Raw genomic sequence first — 25,374 nt, forward strand, 5'->3', positions numbered from 1 at the left:
TTCTTGGCTTCTTATCCATAAAATATAAGAATTTGCTTTTATTTCTTCTCTGTCCCCTATTTTTACAATTCCACATTCCTCTTGATATTCTCTCCGATATACATTGAACACATTCATCTCACTATTACTCTTCAAAGTTCCTTACCAGATCTTCATCCTTGAGTGAGGTACGGGTGGCCATAGCTGAGGTAATTCCTGCCTTTCGGGACTGAACAAGTGACTGTCAAAAAAATGTTGTGTTATTGAATGGAAACTTCATAACATAACATAAATGTTGATTTATATACTGCATTAGCCTTTCGGTTCAAGGCGGTGTACAGGGTAGTAAAAAAACATCAGGAACAGTAATTTTTAACAAATTAGAATACAGTTTTACAAACGTATAAAAAACAAACAAAAAATTGAGGTTTGTGATGGGGTAAGATGATGAGTGAAAGTTGTCTATTCTTGGGTCAACAAGGGTTAATTTAAAACTGGGTTGTCAGGTTTGGGAAAGAGGTGTGTTTTCAGGAACTTCCTAAAATGCATGAATGTTGTAGAAGAATGGACCAGATGACTCCATTCTGGATCTTTAGAAGCTGCTTGGTAGAATAAGAATTTATTGATGAATCTCTTATGCGTGAAACCTTTAACTGATAGGAAAGAAATGAGTAACCGGGGTCAAGAGGTCTACCCGGGACTGGAAAACAAGAAATGATTGGTGAAGTAATCAGGTAATAAACCATATAGGGCCTTATAGAAGAAACAACCAAATTTTTAAAAAAATATCCAATTCTCAATTTTTAACCAGTGGAGTTTGTTGTAGAAAGCGGTTAAGTGATCAAATTTTTTCAAGTTACATGTCTGCAAAGTCCAGATTGGTAGATGATGTTGCAGTAGCCAAGATACTGAGCACTAGCAATTGGACCAGGAGAGTAAAAGGTGTTTGGTTGAAGAATTTCCTGATGGATCTAAGTCTCCAAAGAGTGCAAAATCCTTTGCAGGTAACATGATTGATTTGAGCAGTCAACAATAGCTGTCTGTCCAAGTGCACGCCTAAGATTCTGATTGTTGGTGATAAAGGATGTATGCTTCCCCTCAAGGTTATGGAATGTAATTTAGAGTTAGAGGATGAAAATGTACAAGTGTTACAGTTGTGCAGAATGGAGAATAGACTGTAATAGATTGAAGATGCAATGAAAATTAATGAGAGTTTTAAAAATATGAGGTCTGCTTGGTTGAAATGTTTGATCCTTCTTTTGATGTAAGGTTAAAAAAAAAAAAATGAATATTATAGGATGGAGTGATGTATGTTCCATTGAAGTTGTGAGAAACTTAGGTTAGACAAAAAAAAAAATAAAAATAAAATAATAATATTAATCTTGGGGGGGTATATATTGTAAGAAATGGTTTCCGAAATATTGGGTATATCCTTTTATAAATATATTAGAGGTATAGGATGGAAGAATGTTTGGAAATTTGAATGAGGGGGGAAGTATATAATAAAGAATTATAGTAAATATGGATATTTAGGGTATTGAAGAATGGATTGACTGCAGGAGAATTTAGTGTTGGTTGTTTGAAAGATTAGAGAAAGAAAAATGAGTATGTTATTGCCTGTGGGGAGTTTATTTTTTGCTCAGTAATATGTGCGTTTCGAAGTTTGCATTTGTGTTAGGGGAGGGGAGGGGGGGATGGGGAAAGAGGGGAGGGGGGAGACTCATATATTGGTTTAAGGAAAAAGAAAAAATGTATATTTTATGTTTGAGTGGATTATATATGTATTTTATATTTTATTTGTAAAATGGGTTTTAAAATTTTTTATTTGAATGTAAATGGCATTAATCACCCTATAAAAAGGAAAAAGGTATTGGAATATATTAAACAACAAAATATAGATATATGTTTCTTGCAAGAGACACATTTGTCTGGAACAGAGTCTATGAAGCTGACAGATAAGTGGATAAAATAATGTTTATTTGCACCAGCGGTAAAAAAGAAGGCAGGAGTTGCAATATTGATTAATAAAAAATGTCCAGCAACATTTAATATGGTTAAGGCAGATCCTCAAGGAAGGTGGTTACTTGTTGACATGAGCATGGGCAGTAATACAATGGCGTTACTAAATATATATGCACCTAATTCGAATCAAAGTGAATTCTTTAAATCTCTACAACAATTAGTTTTACCACTGGCTACTACTAATTTAGTGGTGGCTGGGGATTTCAATGCTGTTATAGATCCAATAATGGATAAAAAGCCTAGTAGAATAATGAAATCAATGGGATTAGATAATATGGTACAAGTATGCAATTTAAAAGATATATGGCGTATTCTTCATTTTAATGATCGGGAATTTACATTTTGTTCACATGTTCATCAATTGTTCTCAAGAATTGATTATATTTTTGTTTCAGATCAGATGGTACAGCAAGTTATAAAAGCTGACATAGAACCAATAGTAATATCTGATCATGGTGGTATATGGATAGAAGTTAACTTAGTAGATCCAGATAATTCCAAACCTGTATGGAGGTTTGATAATACATTGCTTGCTGATTCTAAATTTTGCACAAAATTTCAAAATAAAATAAATGAATAATTTAGACTTAATGATTTAGAGGAAATTTCGATTGGAATTTTATGGGATGCTTTCAAAGCAACTATGAGAGGACAAATTATATCATATTCTGCATATAAAAAGAAACTGTTAAGAAAACAATATGTGAATTTGGAAAAAGAAATTAAGAATTTGGAATTAAAATTGGTTAATAAATGGGAACAGGAGACATTTCAAATAGTGTTTAAAAAAATGTGAATATAATGAAATTTCCTCTGGGTTAGTAAGGAAAGATATTTTTGCTCAGCAGGTGGTGTATTATGGTAGTGCAAATAAGGCTGGAAGATTATTGGCAAATTATTTAAAAGCAAAGAAAAGGAAGGAGAAAATAAGCATAATTAAAGATGAGTTAGGAAATTCTCATTCTCAAATTGGAAATATATTAAAACAATTTTTAAAATATTATAAGTCATTGTATTCTTCGGAGTCTTATTTAAATAAAGAGAAAGATGGGATGGATTTTTTGAGTTTAGTTGAAGGTCCTAAGGTTCCTGATCATATAAAAAGAAGTTTAGATAAACCTATATCATTAAAAGAGTTACAAATGGCATTGAAATCCCTTAGAGTTGGGACCGCTCCAGGTGGAGATGGATTTACAGTAGAGTTTTATAAAGAATTTCAAATTTCCCTATTAACGTATTTATTAAAATTATATCAGGATCAACTGAATAAAGGTTGTATATCAGGCACTATGGCAGAATCTTTAACTATTGTTTTGCCAAAGCCAAATAAAGATCCAACATTGGTTTCAAACTACAGGCCTATATCTTTAATAAATGTAGATGGTAAATTATTAGCTAAGATTTTAGCATTAAGATTGGCTAAAGCTCTTCCGCATATAATAGGAATGAATCAAACTGGATTTGTTGTTCAAAGACACTCTTCTAATAATACTAGACTGGCATTTCAGATGTATTATTTAACAAAACAAATTAATGATCCGGCTTTTTCGGTTTCACTAGATGCTGAGAAGGCTTTTGATCGTGTAGAATGGAATTTCATGTATCAAGCTATGGAATGGTTTGGTATTGGATCGGGATTTATACAAATGATACAAGCATTGTACAGCTCCCCAACTGCTCGCTTATATATAAATAATAATTTTTCGGATGCTTTTAAGTTGCAGAGGGGAGTTAGACAAGGTTGTCCATTATTTCCTTTGCTCTTTGATATAGTTCTTGAACCCTTATTATTAGCTATTTGACAGGCAAAGGACATACAGGGTATTCCATGTGCTGGAGTGGAATATAAAGTATCCGCTTATGCAGATGATATCTTGCTTCATTTGAGGAATCCGGAAACAACAATCCCATGTCTACTGAAGGTCATAGATACATTTGGAAAATTCTCAGGATACAAAATAAATTGGACTAAATCAGAGATTTTACCTTTAAATGTGCATTGTACAAAAGGTATACTTGATTCTTTCCCTTTTATTTGGAAAGAGGATGGAATGAAGTACTTAGGTATTTGGCTGAATAAAACACTTGAAGAGACAATGAGAATAAATGAAAAATTTTTATTACAAAAAGTTACAGAGTTGTGTGAGCAATGGAATCCTTTACATTTGTCCTGGTGGGGAAGAGTACAAACTGTTAAAATGATGATTTTGCCTGTGGTTTGCAATCAATTGGGAATGATACCAGTGTTTTTTCAGGGGTCTTTCTATAAAAAATTAAATAGTATTCTGGTTAAATTTATTTGGCTGGGTAAAATTGCAAGAGTGGCTTTAGTGTCTTTGCAAAGACCAATTGAGGAGGGTGGGGTAAATTTTCCCAATTTTTATAGGTATCATCAGGCCTATATCATGCGCCAAGGTATGTATTGGGTCCTCCCAGAGCTTTTGGAACAATTACCAGAGTGGTTAAGGGTGGAGAGAGATCACTTATCTTTCCACTTAGGCTTGATCTTTTGCTTGGTATAAAAGTGCCTAGAATACGTAAGGACAATAGAGTATTAATGGATACTTGGAAAACATTAAGGTTTGTAGACAAATTAACTACTGATTCTATTTTAAAATCGAAACAACAGACTATTTGGGTAAACTCCAAGATACAAATAGGCGGGTTTAAGGTTGTCTGGAAAGATTGGATTAAAGCAGGTATAAGATCATTAACGGAAGTAATTGATAATGGTAAGATGCTTGAATTTTCACAATTGCAACATAAATATGGTCTGAATAAAAAACAAAGTTATAAGTGGTTGCAATTGAAGCAGGCTATTCAGGTGGGGTTCCCTGAATGGAAATCTTTAAATGATCATTACAGCTTAGAATTCTTATGTTTCCAGGCAGATTTTCTGGGTCACCAGGCCGCAAAGTGGTATAAAATTATATCTAATTATTTGAATAAGAAGCCTAAAAATGGATTAAGAGATATTTGGAGCATTGAGATTAAGCATAAGATTAATGCATTTCAATGGCCACGTATTTGGTCTTGGAGAATTAAAGGTACGATGTCAGCATCTATTAGGCAAACATGGTTCTTTTTGTTGCATAGAGCATTCTGGACCCCTACTAGATTACAAAAATTAGATTGCTCTAAGTCTAATAGATGCTGGCATTGTAAAATTGAAGTTGGAACTCTAGACCATCTTTTATTTTATTGTCCATGTATTCAGGCATTTTGGATATCAATATGGGATCAAGTTAATATGTTGATGGAGAGTCATGTGGCTTTATCCTATGACACAGTGATTTTTGGAATGTGTATGAGGGCCAAATGCCAAATATCTGCAGCAAACAATAAATTATTGTTGATTCTTACGGGAGTGGGAATTCAACAGATAACAACTAATTGGAAAGACTGTTCTAGATTGAATTGTAATTTTTGGTGGAACTCAGTTTGTCATATGTATAAGATGGAAAGATTTCTTGCGATACAGAGAGGGTATTTTAAAAGATTTCAAGAGGTGTGGAGGCCATTAATTGAATATTATAACGAGTAAAGTTTATTCTTTTTCCTTAGGGGATAATATATAGAAATGGGATGGGATGGGAGGGATAGGGAGGGAAAAATATTGGAAATATGTTGTTATGAAAAATAAGGAGATATATGTAATAGGATGGGATATTTATTGTTGTGCATTACTGGGTATAATAAAATGTTTAAAGTGTTTGAGGAAGAAGGATGGGGGGAGGGACAGATTTCATGTCAGATTAATTGTATTATCAAAAAGGGATGTATAATTATATATAAATTTGGAAGGAATATTTTATTGATATGGAAAAGGGTGGGAGGTGGGGGGGGGAATAAAAACATGTATAATAATATTGTTTAAGAATGCCAAGTGTGTTATGTAAATTAATTGTAATAATACTGTACACTTGTTGAAAGAAATAAAAAGGAATAAAGATTTAAAAAAAAATAAAAAAATAGAGTTAGAGGCTGTCACTAGAAAGAATTTTGTTTTTTCGGTGTTCAGCTTTAATTTTAAACAAGACATCCAATTTTCTATTCAATCCTTCTTGTATTATGATTCTATATTTTATAGCATAATACAATAAAATATATGTCAATGTAATTAATATTTAACAAGTTTATATACACACATTGCTATTTACAACCAATCCAATCCAATCCTTAGTCTTATATACTGGGCCATTCCCAAATGGGACTTGAACCGGTTAACACAAATTAGCTCAAAAGTACATAGGAAAACAAGAATTGGACAGGATAATTAAAAGGTCAGCAGGAGACATTACAACCCTACTGTTATTATCAGCAGTATTTCCTGAGTATTCTGAAATAAAGAGGACGGTTAAGTAACTCTGAATCATTATCTGCTCCAGTATTATTGGGGTACCAGTCAGATATGAATAACCTATACTGATCATATACATTTATTATGAGTGGATGTTGAAAAGTTCTCAGCCCAACCAACCAACTTCCTAAATTCTGAGTTATTTTGCCACTATAGATGAAGAGAGATTTAATTAAGTGACAATTTGCAAAAATGAAAATCTCTGTTTTGACATTGACGTGGATATGCTTCAATCAATGGTCTGAAACATTCTCTTCTTGGTTGGGCTGAGAACTTTTCAGCACCCCCTCGTAATAGATACCAAAGAATCTTAGCAAATGCAAATCATTAAAAACAGATTTGTAACATTAATTTTTGAAATGTTTATATTTTAAATTTGTTCTTATCACAGTGTTCAGAGTGCTTTCAACTTGAGAGCATCTCTGACCAAAGATTTCACAAGGTTGTGTTTTTTGGGGGGGAGGGGGAATTAATGTCCTGGTGGGTACAGTTTACAATTTTAGAAATTAGAACTTTGATTAAAACTAATGCTTATCACACTAATCATCAGTTCCTCTCTAACTTAGGATAATGTGCTCTTTAATGATAATAGATACCACTAGCCAATGGAGTTTGACCTGAAGAAAGGTAAACTAAGTTTCCTGACCTTTCTAGAGTGGTGCACCATATATCCGCAGGACTTCTATATTTATGTTGTTGCAGTTCTGTATATAGCTGTTATTATGATACATCAACTTCCAGGATGCCAGTGTGTTTTTATAAGAACTGATATCCTGCTGTCCTCAAGGAACACCAACTACAGGTTGGCAACTTTGCTTTCTCTGAGATTAAGCAGAATATTATTACTTTCACACATGGGAAAGGGTTGCCTTTAGAAGTTTCAACTGCTTTTGATTCATATCACTCTTTTCCTAACCACTCCCCCACCCCAACCTTTTACAAAACCGTGTAAGCCAGTGCACTGAATGCTCTGCGCTGCGCCGATGCTCTTAGGAACTCTGAGCGTCAGAGCAGCGCAGAGCATTCAGCGTGCCTGCAGGCGCTAAAAAACACTTGCACGGTTTTGTACAAGGAGGGGTATATGAGACTTTATAGAACTCTATAAAATTCTGTGCAACCTCCAAAGTTTTTGATGTAACCATCCAGCAAAATTCTTAATTTTAGTAATTATCTGTTTGTCTAGAGACCCCAAACTAAATTAGCTAATACTTTTTCTGTCTTAAGCCCCCAATAGAATAGTTTATACTTATACTAAAATATGATATTATTAGTTCGTTGCATAGAATCAGGTCAAGCTCCAATGGATAGTATCATATTTGTATGGGCAGATATTCAATTGTCCTTGAAGAGCACCTGCTATAGATTAGGACAGTTTTTAATGGCTCTTATTTTAAGCTTTGGAATACTGCCGTCGGAAGAACCATTACAGTTTTAGAAACAGAGAGCCATCAAAAATTTTAAAACTGTCCAAATCTCAAGTACTAGATTGCTAGGGCACAGAATTCTATAAATATTTTAACCAACATGGTGGTAGAGCCTTTAAGTACTAGGCTATGAATCAGGTCAGTGCTTCCAGAGAACGATCAAGAGGAGATGGGCTGTATCACTGCTAAATTGTTAGCATTCATATTGGCCACTCATTTAACTTGTTTAATTTATGATAATAAGGTACGATTTGTGCAAGGCAGGAAATATTCTAAAGGCACTGGGAAGGGGAAGAAGTGATTTGTGAGCCTTAATGTGGAAAAAGCACTTGACAAAATCTTATGGGGCAATTTGTTCTGGGTCCTACAGAAACATGGAATAGAAGGGGATTTCATAAAGTGGGTCCAGACAGTAGTTGATAATTAATAGGCAGTTTACAAAGGACTTTCTGCAGTAGAGAGGGACAAGGTTTGTTTATATTGTTCTGGATTATGGAAGATAAGGAACCCAGTGATGGTATTAATCTGTTTGTGGATAGCATGTTACTATTTATGAGCAGACTAAAACAGGATATTGGGAAAGTAATGGAATTCACTGACCAAGGTGGGAATTTCAATGGGCTCTTAATGATAAGGAGGAGCCTGTGGTGGGTAAGGGCCAAAATGAAATACTCAATATGCGATGTATAAGATTAAAGCTACAGACAACTGGAAGACACAAGAGCACTATGCAGGAAGTGTAAAAAGATGTCATTTTCAATAACTGGGAGACATGCACTAATTAAGATAATCATGTTCCTAAAATTTATATGTATGGCAAATCATTACTCTTTAGGAAAAGAAAATAAAGATAAGCTATTCAAAGAAATGGTGAGGCAGTTTATATGGTGAGAGAAAGCCCCTGGAATTGGGAAAAACCTGGACTAGCTTGCTATACACAACCTGTAACTTAGATAGACATTTGGATCTCTGGTTGTGTGGGTTGTTGGGACATGTAGGCTGCGATGTCGAGTTGGTGTCATTTTTCATGTGTGGTTTGAGGGTCTAGAATTTTGTATGTTAAGGCCTCGAGGTATGATAATAAGGTTTCTACTTGTTTACAGGATTGATTTTCAAGGTGGAGGTTGAAGTCTCCTAGGATTAGGTTGTAGGTTGTCGTTAGTGAGTTTCGATATATAAATTCTTCAAATATTGGTTTTGCTGTGTTCCAGTTATCTGGGGTTATGTAGCAGAGCATGCATGTTAGTGTTCCTCTGAGTTTAGTGCTTGAAAGTTGACAGGCTAGTAGATCCATATATGGGTTGGTTGTTTTGTCTTGTATTTTTAGGTTTATGGTGTTTCTGGCTATGATGGCAATTCCTCCTCCTCTTTTATTTTCTCTGCAGACCATTGTTATCTTGTTGCTCTTTGGGCAAACTTCAGTTATTCTGGGGTCCGAGTCAGAAGTAAGCCAGGACTCTGTGAGGAAAAGGCAGTCCAGGTTTTCTTCTTCTATCCAGTTTTTTATGTGTTCTGTTTTGGGGTCTATGGCTCTGATGTTCACATATGCACATGTGAGAGTGGTGTAGTCTGTTGGTATGTTGCGAGTTGTTTTCGGGTTTATGAGTGATATTTGGTGGGGTTGTGTTTTGGTCTTGTATGGATTTGTCGGTTTTCTTGTTGATTGTGAGGTGGGTTGGTATATGTATGTCTGATAGTTTGAGTTTCTGTCTAATATGAGTCACCAGGTTGGTTGGGTAGGTAATTCCCTTGGAATTTGCTATAGTTGATATTGGAGAGATGTTGTTTGCTGTTGTCTTCCAGTTGGTTAGGAGCAGGGTTATCAGTAGGATTGCTTGTGGTTATCATGGTGGTGTTAAGTGTGGTGACTATTGTAGTAGTGGGTAGAGGTGGGGAAGATCTTTCCCTTCTAGGCTTGTTGAGAGTTGATGGTCTCTTCAGGGTCTGAGGAAGGAGCGGGTATTTTGTGTTTTTGAGTTGCTGAGCTTTCCAACTGGCTCAGCGATTAGTGGCGATGGGGAGGGGCGGAGTGCTCTCCCATGTCCGAGTCCTGTCTCGGTTCGTCGATGTAGGAGGGTGGTAAGGTCCGAGGAAGCAGTAAGGAGGCACTAAACATTTCCTGTAGCCAATTTCTTTAAGTCTAAGAAGGCTCGAAGTTGCTCAGGAGAATAAAATACATATTACATTACATTACATTAGTGATTTTTATTCCGCTTGTACCTTGCGGTTCAAAGCGGATTACATAAGAAGAGAACTGGACATTTCCAGGATGGTACATGACAATAGAGAATACAGTTTGAGGATAGAGACTTAATAACAGAATGATAGTAAAGACTTAATAACATCGGAAGATGTTTTGGACGGCAGTGTTTTGGTTTCTTGGGGGATGGGGTGAGGGAGGTTAGGTAGATTGTATATGCTTTTTGAACAGCAGTGTTTTGATTTCTTTACGGAATGTCTTGAGGTCTGATGTTGTGGTTAACAATCTGGTGATGGAAGGTTCGAGTTTTGCAGCATGTGTTGCCAGGAGGCTATCATAAAGCTTTTTGCGGTGAGTACCCTTGAGTGGTGGGTATGTGAATGATGTCAGTGTTCTTCTTGTTCTGGTTGGAAGGTTACGGTTTAGGCGGTCATTTAGGTAGGTGGGTGCAGTACCGTTAATTACTTTGAAGAGTAGACAGTATAGTTTGAATTGAATTCTGGCTCGAATCGGTAGCCAGTGTGAGTCTAGGTAGGCATTGGTGATGTGGTCAAATTTTCCGAGTGAGTAAATTAGTCTAAGGGCTGTGTTCTGAACAGTTTGAAGTTTTTTGATCATGTTTGTGGGGCATGGTAGATAAAGGATATTGCAGTAGTCCACGAGACCTAGTACCAGGGATTGTACAATTATCCTGTAGTGTTCTTTGTCAAAGAATTTCCTTATTTTTCTTAAGTTGCGCATTGTGAAGAATGCTTTTTGGGTAGTTTTGTTGATTTGGGTCTGCATAGTGCAGCATCTGTCTATCAGCACTCCCAAGATTCTGAGTGAGGTCTGGATTGGGTATTTGGTTGCTTTAATTTCTAGGTCTGTTATGGATGGGTTTTTGTCCGTTTCAAGCATTAGGAATTTGGTTTTGTCCGAGTTTAGTTTCAGTTTGTGGTTTGTCATCCATTTTTCTACTTCATCCAGAATTATTTCCAGGTGTCCTGTTGAGGTGTGGTCTTGGATTTCAAAGGGGAGGAGAATAGTTATGTCATCTGCGTAGCTGAATGATGTTACATTTAGGTTGTCTAAAGTGGTGCCGAGGGAGGAGATGAAGAGATTGAATAGAATGGGCGATAGTGGTGACCCCTGCGGGACTCCGCATGGATTTGACCATGGGTTAGATTTCGTGTTGTTTGTCTTAACTCTGTACGTTCTTGTTTTAAGGAATCCTTGGAACCAATTGTAAACCACCCCTGAGATCCCGATTGCATCAAGTATCTGGAGTAATATGGTGTGATCGACTAGATCGAAGGCGGCGGAAAGATCTAGTTGGATAATTAGGATCCTGTGTCCTTTACTGAGGTGTTGTCGGGCTATGTCTAGTAGTGTTGCTAGTAGTGTTTCCGTGCTGTGGTGAGATCTAAATCCTGATTGAGAGGAGTGAAGTATATTATGGTCAAATAGGTAGTTGGTGAGGTATTGAGCCACAAGTCCTTCAATCAGTTTGACATATAATGGGATCGAAGCGATAGGTCTGTAGTTGGTAGGAGCGTCTATAGGGCCTTTTTGATCTTTCAGTAGGGGTGTGATTATGATCTCTCCAAGATCTTGTGGGAATTGACCTTCTATGAGAGTGCTTTGAATCCATTGCATGAGGTTGGTTTTGAATTTAAGGGAGGCATTTGTAAGCAGATACGATGGGCAGTAGTTCAAGTCGCATGAGGTGTGGCTGTATTTTTTGTATAGTCGGTTCAAATCAGACCATTGTAGGGTTGGGAATGTGGTCCATGTTCTGTCTGCAGATATGGCTTCTTCCGTTGTGGGGGTTATTATCTCGTAGAGTTTGGTGGTTGAGTTGTTGAAGGTATTTCTGATTGTAGTGATCTTGTGTTTGAAGTGGTCTGCTAGTTGAGAAGCTGTTGGTGGTTTATTGCCTTGAGTGGCAAGGAATGGGTTTGTGTCCGTAAGTTTTTTTACTAAGTTGAAGAGTGTTTTTGTGTCAGAGGTGTTTGTGCCAATTAGTTTAGAGTAGTATGTTTTGCGCTTTTCTTTAAGTTTGATGTTGTATAGTTTGATTTGGGTTCTCCAAGCGGATTTGGTTTGATCGTTTTTCTTTTTTCTCCAAGATCTTTCAAGTTGTCTGCAATGCCTTTTTTGTAGGAGGAGTTCGGAGTCGAACCACTTGTCTGAGGATCTGCAGGTTCTATGTTTGGTTTTTTCAGGGGCTAGCTCGTTCAAGGTTGTTTCACTTAGGATGCGCCAGTGATTTACGAAGTCAGTTGGGTCGATGGGGGCGATTATAGGGTCAACTTTATCCCAGAATGTGGCAGGCTCAATTTTCTGTCTAGATTTGAAGGTTGTTTTTTGTGGCTTGGGTTTTGTGTTATTTTGAGGCCATTTGATGGTGAAAGTGTATTTGTGGTGGTCTGACCAAAGAGAGGGATGCCAGGTACCATTGGTGATATGAATTTTTGGGGTGTGGAGGTTATGAGACGTGAATGCTGCTATATCAAGTTGGTGGCCTTTTTCGTGCGTGGGTTCAGGATTGAGGATCTGGTAGGATAGGGCGTCGAGGTATGAGAGTATATCGTCTACTTGTTTGGATGTGTGGTCCTCGAGGTGGAGATTGATGTCTCCTAGGAGCAAATTGTATGTGGAGGTTAGAGAGTTCTGGAATATGAATTCTTCGAGTTCAAGTTTTGAAGTGTTCCATTTTCCTGGAGTGATGTAGCATAATAGACAGTTCAAGGTGTCTGTGAGTGTATTGTCGGAGAGTTGGCATGCAAGAAGGTCTAAGTGAGGGGTTGAGTGTTTGTGTAGAACTTTTAGGTTGAGGTTGTTTTGTACTAGAATAGCTAGTCCTCCCCCTCGTTTGTTTTCTCGACAAACCAGCTCTAATTTGTACCCTTTGGGGCAGAATTCGGTTATGCATGGGTCCGAATTGGATGTTAGCCAGGTTTCGGCTAGGAAGAGACAGCTTAGTTGTTCTTCAGTCAGCCAGTCTTTAATTAGGTTTGCTTTTGGGCTAATTGATCTTATATTCATGTAGGCACAGGTTAACGAGGTATATTTTGTGTTGGAATTAGGATTGCAATTAAGGTAGAGGATATTTTTTGGTGGTGTGAGTTGTTTTTGAGTAGTAGTCTTGTGCTTTGGTGGAGGTCTTTTTCCCCAGGTGGTGGGAATGTGGTCTTGGCTGGTCAGTGGGCAGGATGTTAGGGTTCTCGTGGTGTGGATTTTTCTGGGTGGTTGTGGTTGTCTGTAGGTTGTTGTCAGAATTGGGATGGGTGATAGGTGATATCCTGTGGTTTGCCAGTTGGAAATGAGTAGTGAAAGTATTAGGATGGCAAGTGTGGTTTTGTATATGTAATTTTCCATTTTGTTTGTGGAGTGGAAGATTCTTTGGTTCTGGTATGTCTCTGGTTTGGGCTGTGGTAATGGTGTTGGTGATTTCGAGAATATATATATATTTTTTATTTTTATTTTTTATATATATTAACCTCTAAATATTTAACTAGACATTTACAGGGGTAGGCTAATAAAAAATGTACCTCCCAAAGAGACTGTTTCAGGCCTCATTACAAGAAACAATTTCCTACATTCCTGTGTCTGTCTAGCAACATCAGGGTACATTAAAACTTTTTTCCCCAAGAACAATACTTGTGGAAATCGAAAATATGAACAAAAGATTGCATTTACATCTTGTTCAAAAACCAACGCAACTAACAATGTCATTCTTTCAGAGATTTCAGATACAGTTCATTCTAAAAGATCTGCAACATTTAATATACCTTCAGCATTTAAGTTAACCTGTTCAGCCTCTGGGTTTACCCACTTCTTTTTTTTGATGGCAAATAGTATATCTTATTAACAGGTGGTAAACATTCAGGGGAAAAGTTTAAACATTCAACACAATATTTTTTAAACATCTCAATAGGAGAAACCCCCCAGAGACCTAGGAAAGTTCAAAAGGCGTATATTCAAACGAAGATTGAAATTTTCCAATTGTTCAACTTTGCGATTTAATTGATTTTTATCCTTAATTAGTCCAACAGTTAAATCTTGAAGCTTCTCCACCTTTTCATTTACTTGTTTTAAATTGCTGGAGAAATCTTCCTTGGCCCCTTCTAATTTAAGTCCCAAAGAATCAACTGTACTTACTAAAGCTGCTACTTCTCGTGAAGACTTAGTTACAGTGGCATTTAGACTGCAGAGAGCATCCCAGATACTCTCCACTGTAACCAACGGAAGTCTAACCAAGAGAGAGCTTCTTTGACAGCTCCCAGCTCTCCCTGCTCCTTCGTTGCTCTAGTTGCTTCTTCCCCTCGAACTGGGATTTCCCAAGCACTTTCCATTTGGCAGGGCTCTTCAGACATCGCTGCGTGTGAAGCAGGGCGCTGTGGTGGAACACCAAAAGGGGGAGACAGAGATGTTTCACAGGCAAGATCCTTCACTTCTCCTCGAGTGGAGGACAGTGTCGTCATCACGCCAGGAAACTCCGCGGAGTTCAAAATTGACATGAACTCGTGAATCAACCACTGCTGCATCAGGGAGGAAGTTCATGGTATCGAGGGATCAACCCAAACTATCCCCTTGTGCTTAGTATGTGGCATCTTTGTAGAGGTAAGAGAAAGAAAATGCTATCAGTGAACTCAGGAGAGAGAGTCATAGGCTGCCGTCATCTTGGATTCCTTTCCTCCCATTCTCTGTTTTAAAAGTGTTTCCATTAATTTGTTTACCACAGAAGTCAGACTTATCGGCCTGTAATTCCCTACTTCTTCCTTATTTCCACTTTTGTGAAGAGGGATCACATCCGCCCTTCGCCAGTCCTCCGATACCACTCCTGACTCTAGAGCAGGGATGTCAAACTCAATCACATAAGGGATCAAAATCTAAAACTTAGGCTAAGTCATGGGCCAAATATTTTATTAAGATACTTAGGGATCCTTTTATTAAGATACGCTAACCGATTTAGCGCACGCTAAATGTGCACCTTAATAAAAGGACCCCTTAGACTTAGTAAAAGCATAGGGTTACAACCTCTCCAACACCACGCCGGCTCTGTGATGTAAACAGAATAAATAAAAAAGACATTTCCTCTCTCTTTTAGGACCTAGTTCACGCTTGCTTTCTAATATCAGCTTTGGTCTGTCCCAATACGTTGATGTTTATGTAAGGTCAAGGGCCATGCATTTGATACACCACCTTTTTGTGGTACAACTAAAGTGGTTTACCTGACTTACAACAGACTTGAGAAGCGGGTAGAAGGTATAGAAACATAGAAGATGACGGCAGAAAAGGGCCATAGCCCATCAAGTCTGCCCACTCCATTAACCCTCCCCTAACAACCTCCTAAGGGGTCGCTCACAGGTGGTATCACCTCTACACTGCCCTCGTAAAGATCCGACGTGGGCATCCCATTTATTCTTAAAATCTTGTATGCTGCTGGCTGCGATCACCTGCTCTGGGAGTTTGTTCCAATGGTCTACCACTCTTTCTGTGAAGAAGTACTTCCTGGTATCCCCATGAAATTTCCCGCTCCTGATTCTCAGCGGATGTCCTCTTTTGGCTGACGGACCCTTGAAAGAGAAAATGTTGTCTTCCACCTTTATGCGGCCAGTGATGTACTTAAATGTCTCAATCATGTCTCCCCTCTCCCTACGCTCTTCGAGAGAGTATAGCCGCAATCTGTGCAGCCTGTCCTCATATGAGAAATCCTTAAGCCCCAAGATCATCCTAGTGGCCATGCGCTGAACCGACTCAACTCTCAGTAAGTCCTTACGGTAGTGTGGCCTCCAGAATTGCACACAGTACTCCAGATGAGGTCTCACCATGGTTCTGTACAATGGCATTATGACCTCCGACATGCAATCAGAGAACACTGAGAAGCAAGAGAAAGACAGTGTTAGGCAGATAGAGAGAGCACTAAAAGGAAAAGTACACTGAAGTGTTAGGCAGATAGAGAGAGTGTTAGGCAGATATAGAGAGCACTAAAAGGAAAAGTACAGTGAAGTGACAAGACAGCTAGAGGCACCGAGAATCAGGAATAAAAAAAGAGAGGCGCAGGTGCACAGAAATGGCAGTGCGACAAGTAGGTAGAAAGCAATGACAAGTAAGTAGAGAGCACTTTGAAGAGGGCTGAGAACAATGACAGACAAGTAGAGACAGTACTGAAGCAGGTAGGCACCCCTCCCCCCATCTCTGTTTCACAGGCTCCTGCAGTCTATTACCCTTCATTCTTCAGGCTCCTCCAATCTACCGGCAGCATTTTAATACTTTTTCCTTTAGTTTATTTCACAATAAAGCGGCGGATCTGCACTGCACCTGATGGAGGGAGGGAAGGAACAGCGGACCAAAGTTCAGCAAAGGCAGGAATTGTTTGGCAGGCCAAATTTTATTGCTCCGCGGGCCAAATTTGGCCCACAGGCCAGAGTTTGACATGTCTGCTCTAGAGACTTGTTGAAAAGGTCAGTCAGCGGAGCTACCAGAATTTCCCTAAGTTTCTTCCGTAACCTAGGATGTACACCATCTGGCCCCATTGCTTTGTTTACCTTTATTTTAGCTAGCTTCTCACGAACACAACCCTCTGAAAATCAATCTGGGTCTATTACTCCTCCATCCCTATTCACGTTTGTTTTCTACAGTTCTGCTCCCAGCACTTTAGCCGTGAACACAGGACAAAAATATCTGTTAAGCAATTCGGCCTTTTTTATCAGCTTCTATATATTCCCCCCATCCACCTTTGAGTCTCACAATGCCTCTTTTGCACTTCTTCCTATCACTAATATATCTAAAAAAAGGTCTTGTTTCCCCATTTTACCATGTCAGCTATTTTTTCATCCATTTGCATCTTTGCTTTCCTGACTATAAGACCAGCCTCTCTTAACTTTTTCAGATAGTTTTGCCTGTCTTCCTCTTTCTGCGATGTTTTGTAGTTTAAGAAAGCTAACCTCTTATTCCTTACCTTCTCAGCTACTATTTTTGAGAACCAAAGTGGCCTTCTTTTCCTCACTTGCCTCACAAAAAGGTTTGTTGCCCTTACAATCACTCCTAATCTAATCTAATCTAATCTAAATCTTAAGTTTATATACCGCATCATCTCCATGAGAATGGAGCTCGACACGGTTTACAAGAACTTAAAATAGTGGGTAGAGAAGAAGAAAAAGGATTACATGAACTTATATGTAGAAGGGGGGAGAGAAAGGGGGGAAGGATAGAGCTACAATTTGCTGAAAAGCCAGGTTTTCAGTTGTTTGCGGAATAACTGAAGGGAGCTCAGGTTCCGCAGCGGGGTGGTGAGGTCGTTCCAAAGACCTGTGATTTTGAAGAGAAGGTATTTTCCCAGTTTGCCTGAATAGTGGATGCCGCGTGGAGAGGGGAAGGCTAGTTTAAGTCTTTGGGCAGTTCTGGAGGAGTCGGGACTGGAGGAGTTGAAAGACAATGGGATAAGAGGAGGCAGGATTCCGTGAATGATCTTGAAAGCCAGGCAGGAACATTTGAAATGGATTCTGGAGATTATTGGGAGCCAATGCAGTTTGGCAAGGAGTGGGGAGGCATGGTCAGACTTGCGTTTTGAGAAGATCAGTTTGGCTGCAGTATTCTGGATTAGCTGGAGCTCCTTTCAGTTTTGCCCACCGCATTTCCACTCCTTCCAGACGTTCCCATCCAGACAATAATTCCTTGACATAAACCCCCATCTGAACAAAATTCATTTTTTAAAAGTCTAGAACCTTTGGTTTTGAATGAGTCCTCTCTATACCCATCTTAATATTAAACTGTACCATGCAGTGATCACTGGATGCCAGATGATCACTCACTGTAACATCAGAAACACTTTCCCCGTTTGTAAGCACTAAGTCCATTATGATCCCATCCTACGTGGGTTCCATTACCAACTGCTGGAACAGTTCTCCTTTCAGAGAATCCAGAATCTCACTACTTCTAGAAAACCCTACAATAGGGATACCCCAATCAACATCCGGCATGTTAAAATCATCTATTAGCAAGACTTTCCCTTTTTTTAGATATATTCTGAATGTCTACTATTAAATCTCTATCTACTTTTTCTGTCTGTGAAGGAGGCCTGTATATCACACCAATGTAAATATATTCACCATTCCCTCTTTCCAAATTGATCCACAGTGCCTCTTCCTACCCTGTAATCCTGCAATTGTGTGGCTTTAATATGTCCTTTAACATATAATGCTACTCCTCCTCCTTTTCTTCCTACCCTGTCTTTCCTGAACAGATTATAGCCCGGTATTCCCTGTGAACCATGTCTCTGTGATCGCCGCTATATCCAACTCTTCTTCTTCCATCACAGCTTCTAGATCCAGAATCTTGTTTCCCAATCTTCGAGCATTAGTATATACTGCTTTCCAGACATTGCCCCCTTTTCCCATCTGTGTAGAGGTATTCAGTGATTTACTTACCTGAGGGCTTATACTCACCCGGGAGCTTTGATCACCTTGCCCCATCACTTCTAGTTTAAAGTCCTCTTTAGTTGATTAGCCAGCCTGCTGGCAAAGACATTTCTTCCCTTCTTTGATAGATGCACACCATCCCTGCTCAGCAGCCCTTGGAAGATCATCCCATGGTCTAGGAAGCCAAAACGCTCTCAATGACACCATCCATGTAGCCAAGCATTCATCTCCAGGATGCGAGCTTCTCTGCCCTGGCCTTTACCCTCGACAGGGAGGGTGGACGAGAATACCACCTGTGCACCTGACTGCTTCACCTTCTCTCCCAGAGCCACAAAGTCACTTTTGACACATTCACAGGGGTACCCGACGTGGATGAGCAGCATCGGATAGTAGTCATCAGGCTTGATGAATCTCGGCAAGCTCTCCGTAACATCTTGGATTTTGGCTCCAGGCAGACAGCATACCTCTCGTGACATCATGTCTGGTCTGCAGATAAACGCTTCTGTACCCTTCAGAAGGGAATCGCCAACTACCACTACCTTACGCCTCATAGTGGTTATGGATCCAGTACTTTTTGAGATTTCAAGCCCTGGTCCTATCTCTCCTTGGGTTACTCTCATCTCCTCCACTTCCAGGACAGAATACCGGTTCTTCAGTTCAAGGGCAGGGGTAGTCTTAGTACCAATCTTGCAGTGTTCTGTAATCTGAGTCCAGCTGTCTTCCCTCAGAATAGCCTCTTCTTCCCCACTACTGGAAATCTTCAATACCTCATGAACCATTTCATTGATGTACATTTCATTCTCATGGATGCTTCTCAATCTTGCCACCTCCTCTCTCAGTTTTTTTACTTCCTTCATGAGGGATTCAAGCTGAAGACAGCTTGTACATGGAACTACTCCCTCTGCCAGGTTAACATTTTTTGTCTGCACAGAGACAGAAGTTGTAATCTGATCAGCAGCTTTGGTGATGTGATGCTTCCCAGCCATACTGTGGTGCAGAACTTACATCTAGAAGAAAAAAAAAAAAGAATATGGCAGAAAAATCCTACCAAATTAATGCCCTTTGCCAGAGGCAGACAGTAGTTTACATGTTGCTATAAGTAAAGAAATGAGCTAGGGGTGGGCCTCTTCCCAGTCGACTTGTTGGACGTTATATGTGATTATCGTTGTTTCACTCTTTTTCTCAAGGGTTCCTGATGAAGGGACGTCAAGTTACCGAAACCGGGCTTGGTTGAACCCGGCTACAGGAGGTCTTCAATCGTGATGACTGTTTGGACTTCCAGCCTTTTGTGGAAATCTGCTTTTCTCATATGAAGCAGCCTTATCCTTCAAGCTAAGTTTCATCTTTTTGTTCTTTTGGGAGTTGACTGGGATGTTTTCAAGGAGTATTCTTCGTGATTTCACTGTTGCAATTCACTAATTACCACTCAAGGATTATTTAAACAGCGTTTATTTTGCTTTGTTCACTGTTCACTTTAATATTATTTAGGCACACGTGAGGCATTCAATGATGGTGTGCGGGTAGGGGCTTTTTGCTCTTGCCTGATTGTTCTCTGTGTTGGAGATTTTTCCTCCTTTCACAGACTCCCCACACTGAGGATGCCCCGTCTTACTGAGTATATATATTTTTTTCTACTTTTGTGTTGTCTTCAGTGATCTCCTTTGAGTGCTCCTTGTGAACTTATTGACTATTTCTGCCTTTTTGTAGCTCCTTTCAAAGTTGTTTTGGCAGTTTTTGTTTTTGGAGTACTTGTGTGTAATTAAGGTACTGGGGGGCATGTGGGAGGATGATTTAAAATACATGTGTGCGTGGGAGAATGATTTAAGGTACTGGGGGGCACGTGGGGGTATGGGGGATGATTTAAGGTACTGGGGGGCACGTGGTGATATGTGGGATGATTTAAGGTACATGGGAGGTATGGGGGATGATTTAAGGTACTGGGGGGCACGTGGAGGATGGTTTAAGGTACACGGGAGATATGGGGGATGATTTAAGATACTGGGGGCACGTGGTTGTATGGGGGATGATTTAAGGTACTGGGGGCATGTAGGAGGATGATTTAAAATACATGGGGGGCATGGGAGAATTATTTAAGGTACTGGGGGGCACATGGGGGGATGATTTAAGGTACTGGGGGTGTGTGGGACCTGCCTGCCTGCCACTAGGCCTATCTGCTCTGTGCCCTGCCCTGGCCTACCACTAGACCACCAGAGGGGGAGGGGGGACAGGGTACAGAGCTTGGCAGGGAGAATTTGGTTCAGAATGGTTTTTTTCTTGTTTTCCTCCTCTAAATCTAGGATGCGTCTTATGGTGCGAAAAATTTAAACAATGTCTCAGATACCCTAGGTTTGAAAAAATAATATAGCAAGGTGTTATTGATAAAAAGGAATGGAAAAAAGTTATACGATACTCAGTAAAACAATGTTACTTACCATAACAGTTGTTATCCAGGGACAGCAGGCAGCTATTCTCACTAGTGGGTGATGTCATCCGACAGAGCCCCGATACGGACATCTTGCAAGCATGTCTTGCTTGAAGAAACTCAGAAGTTTCGAGATGCCCGCACCGCGCATGCGCCAGTGCCTTCCCGCCCGATGTACCGGGCGTGTCTCCTCAGTTCAGGTAGCTAGCCTGAGAAGCCAACCCAGGGGAGGTGGTTGGGACGTGAGAATAGCTGCCTGCTGTCCCTGGATAACAACTGTTACAGTAAGTAACATTGCTTTATCCCAGGACAAGCAGGCAGGTATTCTCACTAGTGGGTGACCTCCAAGCTAACCCCAATGGGATGGTGGGAGAGTTGGCAACTTAAGAGAACAAATTTTGTAACACTGTTTGGCCAAACTGTCCATCCCGTCTGGAGAAAGTATCCAGACAATAATGAGAGGTGAATGTATGAACCGAGGACCAAGTGGCAGCCTTACAAATCTCCTCAATCGGTGTCGATCTGAGGAAGGCAACAGAGGCTGCCATTGCTCTGACCTTATGGGCTGTGACCTTACAAGGAAGGGATAATCCAGCCTGGGCATAGCAGGAAGAGATACAAGCCACCATCCAGTTGGAGATGGTGCGCTTCGATACAGGTCGTCCCAACTTGTTTGGATCAAAGGAGACGAAAAGTTGAGGAGCAGTTCTGTGAGGCTTTGTGCGATCCAAGTAGAAAGCTAAAGCACGTTTACAGTCCAGAGTGTGTAAAGCAGATTCTCCAGGGTGAGAATGAGGCTTTGGAAAGAACACTGGAAGCACGATGGATTGGTTGAGGTGAAATTCAGAGACCACTTTAGGCAAGAATTTTGGATGAGTACGAAGAACCACCTTGTCATGATGGAATACTGTGAACGGTGGATCCGCCACTAGGGCCTGAAGCTCACTGACCCTGCGAGCAGACATGAGGGCCACCAGAAAAACCACCTTCCAGGTGAGATACTTAAGTGGAGCCTTGTTGAGAGGTTCAAACGGAGGCTTCATGAGATGAGACAGGACAACATTGAGATCCCAAACCACCGGAGGAGGTTTGATAGGAGGATTGACATGAAAAAGTCCTTTCATAAACCTGGAAACCACAGGATGAGCAGACAAAGGTTTCCCCTGTAGAGGCTGATGGAAAGCCGCAATAGCACTCAGGTGGACTCGTATAGAGGTAGACTTGAGACCAGACTGAGACAGGTGTAGAAGATAGTCCAACACAGAGGATAGGGAAGCTCGTTGAGGTTCCTTGGCATTGGAAATACACCAGGAAGAGAATCTAGTCCATTTTTGGGAACAGCATTGTCGAGTAGCAGGTTTCCTGGAAGCCTCCAAGACCTCCCTCACTGCTTGAGAGAACTGGTGGGGAGTTACGTTGAGAGGAACCAAGCTGTCAGGTGGAGGGACTGCAGGTTGGGATGAAGTAGTGAACCCTGATGTTGAGTAAGTAGTGAAGGAAACACTGGAAGAAGTACTGGCTCCCTGCTGCTCAGTTGAAGTAGAAGGGAGTACCAAGGTTGTCTGGGCCACCGAGGAGCAATCAGAATCATGGTGGCATGGTCTGATCTCAACTTGACCAGAGTCTTTTGAATGAGAGGAAATGGAGGAAACGCATATAGGAAGCGATTTCCCCAATCCAGTAGAAAGGCGTCTGTCTCGAGGCGATGAGGAGTGTAGATCCTGGAGCAAAACTGAGGCAGTTTGAAGTTGTGGGGGGCTGCAAAGAGGTCTATCTGAGGCGTTCCCCACTGAGCAAAGATCTGATGAAGGGGGTCGGAGTGGAGCGTCCATTCGTGAGGCTGGAGAAGACGACTCAATTTGTCTGCCAAGACGTTGTCTTTCCCCTGAATGTAGACAGCTTTGAGGAAGGTGTTGTGGCGAACCGCCCAATCCCAGACTCGAAGAGCTTCCTGACAAAGAGGGGCCGAGCCCGTGCCCCCTTGTTTGTTGACATAATACATGGCGACCTGATTGTCTGTGCGAATAAGGACCACCATGTCGTGAAGCAGATGTTGAAAAGCTTGGAGAGCATTGAAGATGGCTCTGAGCTCCAGAAGATTGATTTGATGGAGTCGTTCCGCACTGGTCCAGAATCCCTGAGTGCGAAGACCATCCAGATGAGCCCCCCATGCATAGTTCGAAGAATCGGTCATGAGAACTTTCTGGTGGGGAGGAGAGTGAAACAGCAAACCTCTGGATAGATTCGAAGAGGTCATCCACCAGAGAAGAGACTGCCGTAGAGCAGGAGTGACTACAATGTGACGGGACAACGGGTCGGACACCTGAGTCCACTGAGATGCCAGGGTCCATTGAGGAATTCTGAGGTGTAGTCTGGCAAAAGGCGTCACATGAACTGTAGATGCCATGTGGCCCAAGAGGACCATCATGTGTCTCGCTGAGATGGATTGGCGAGAAGACACCGACTGGCAGAGTAGAAGGAGAGCATCCATGCGTTGAGGAGGAAGGAATGCTCAAAGTTGAATGGTACCCAGGACAGCCCCAATAAAGGGGAGAGACTGGGTGGGCTGAAGATGTGACTTGGGAAAGTTGATCTCGAAGCCCAAGCTCTGCAGGAAACAAATTGTAGTCAAGGTCGCCGAAATGACCTCTGGAGCCGACGGTGCCTTGATGAGCCAGTCGTCGAGGTATGGAAACACCTGAAGACCCATGTTCCGGAGTGCAGCGGCCACCACCACCAGACACTTCGTGAAGACTCTGGGAGACGAGGAAAGGCCGAATGGAAGCACTCGATACTGCAGATGTAGATGTCCCACCCAAAATCTGAGGAACTTGCGGGAGGCCGGATGAATAGGGATGTGAGTGTAGGCCTCCTTGAGGTCCAGAGAGCATAACCAATCGTTCTGCTCGAGGAGGGGATAGAGAGAAGCAAGGGTCAGCATACGGAACCGCTCCTTGACCAAAAACTTGTTGAGGACTCGAAGGTCCAAAATGGGATGCAGATCACCCGTCTTCTTCGGGACCAGGAAGTACCGGGAGTAAAACCCCCGGTTTTGCTGATCTAACGGAACCGGCTCGACGGCCCGAAGCCGAAGCAGAGCCTGGGCCTCCTGGAGGAGAAGAGCGGTCTGCGTCAAGTTTGAAGGATACTCTCTTGGCGGGTGGTCCGGGGGGACCCGTTGGAAATGAAGAGAGTATCCTTCTCTTACGATGGTAAGGACCCAAAGGTCCGTGGTGATTGCCTCCCATCGATGACAAAAATGATGGAGACGACCCCCAATGGGAAAAACGGGGGGAGACAGAACGAGGTCGGTTATGCTCCCTGGAAGAGAGTAAAAAAGGCTGAGTAGCCTTGGGTGCAGCCGGCATCTGAGGCTTCTGCTGAGGCTTCTGGGGAGGCTGTCTCTTCGCAGGTTGCCTCGCAGGAGGAGTCTGCCTCGGCTGATAACGCCGCTGGTAAATCAGAGGCGGCCTACTGGGACGAGACTGTTGAGGCTTTGGTTTAGGCCGTAGGATAAACTGGAAGGACTTCTCATGATCCGAAAGCTTCTTAGTAACAGTCTCGATAGACTCATCGAACAGATCCGCCCCCGCACAAGGCACATTTGCAAGTCTGTCTTGGAGGTTCGGATCCATATCAATCGTACGAAGCCATGCCAGGCGGCGCATGGCAACCGAACAGGCAGCAGCACGAGCCGAGAGCTCGAAGGCATCGTAGGAGGATTGCATCAGCTGTAGGGGTAACTGGGAAAGGGTCGCCACCACCTCTTCAAACTCATATCGAGCCTGAGCATCGATAAAAGGGATGAACTTGCGGAGCACCGGCAAGAAGAAGTCCAAATATGAAGAGAAGAAGAAATTGTAATTGAGCACTCGAGTCGCCATCATAGAGTTCTTGTAGATACGTCTACCAAATTTATCCATCGTCCTCCCTTCTCGGCCCGGTGGTACTGAGGCGTAAACCTGGGAGGGATGAGATCGTTTGAGGGAGGACTCGACCAGAAGGGACTGATGAGATAGTTGTGCCCCCTCAAACCCTTTGTGGTGGACGATGCGGTATCGAGCATCCAACTTACTGGGAACTGCAGGGATGGAATATGGTGTCTCAAAACAACGCATGAAAGTCTGGTCAAGCAGTTTATGCAGAGGAAGCCGGAGCGTCTCCGCCGGAGGGTGAGGCAAATGCATGGTGTCCAGATACTCCTTAGAATATCGAGAACCAGTGTCCAAAGTTACATCCAAGTCATCCGCCATTTGTCGGAGGAAGGAGGAAAAGGACAGTTGGTCCGCTAGCGCCGGCCGGCGAGACGGACTAGAAGAAGTGGAAGCCTCCGGGTCCAGAGAGAGTTGGGAGCGGCAAGGAGAATAGGAGGTAGATGGTTCCTCATACTCCGATCCCTCAGGCGGGGATAAATCTGACGAGGAGTATCCCATACGCTGGATCTTCTTTTGCGGGGACACCTCCGAATGATGTGAGGAGTGTCGAGATGAGTGTCGAGATGGATGCCCCTCCCGGTGACGGGATGGGGAACGAGACCTTCTATGCATCGCACGATCCCC

At 41.5% G+C, this 25,374-nt stretch overlaps 1 protein-coding gene across 6 annotated transcripts in view; it reads right to left on the reverse strand.

The window, feature by feature from the left end:
* Window positions 1-25,374, reverse strand: part of UNC13B (unc-13 homolog B) — an 837,582-nt gene that overhangs the window by 347,051 nt on the left and 465,157 nt on the right. For all 6 annotated transcript variants that reach the window (XM_033936000.1, XM_033936018.1, XM_033936037.1 and 3 more), the window contains one exon: window positions 146-220. In XM_033936000.1, the coding sequence (XP_033791891.1) occupies window positions 146-220 (75 nt within the window). The remainder of the gene's footprint in view (window positions 1-145; window positions 221-25,374) is intronic.

Source organism: Geotrypetes seraphini, chromosome 1 (assembly GCF_902459505.1).
Source record: "Geotrypetes seraphini chromosome 1, aGeoSer1.1, whole genome shotgun sequence".
NCBI classification, from domain to species: Eukaryota; Metazoa; Chordata; class Amphibia; order Gymnophiona; family Dermophiidae; genus Geotrypetes; species Geotrypetes seraphini.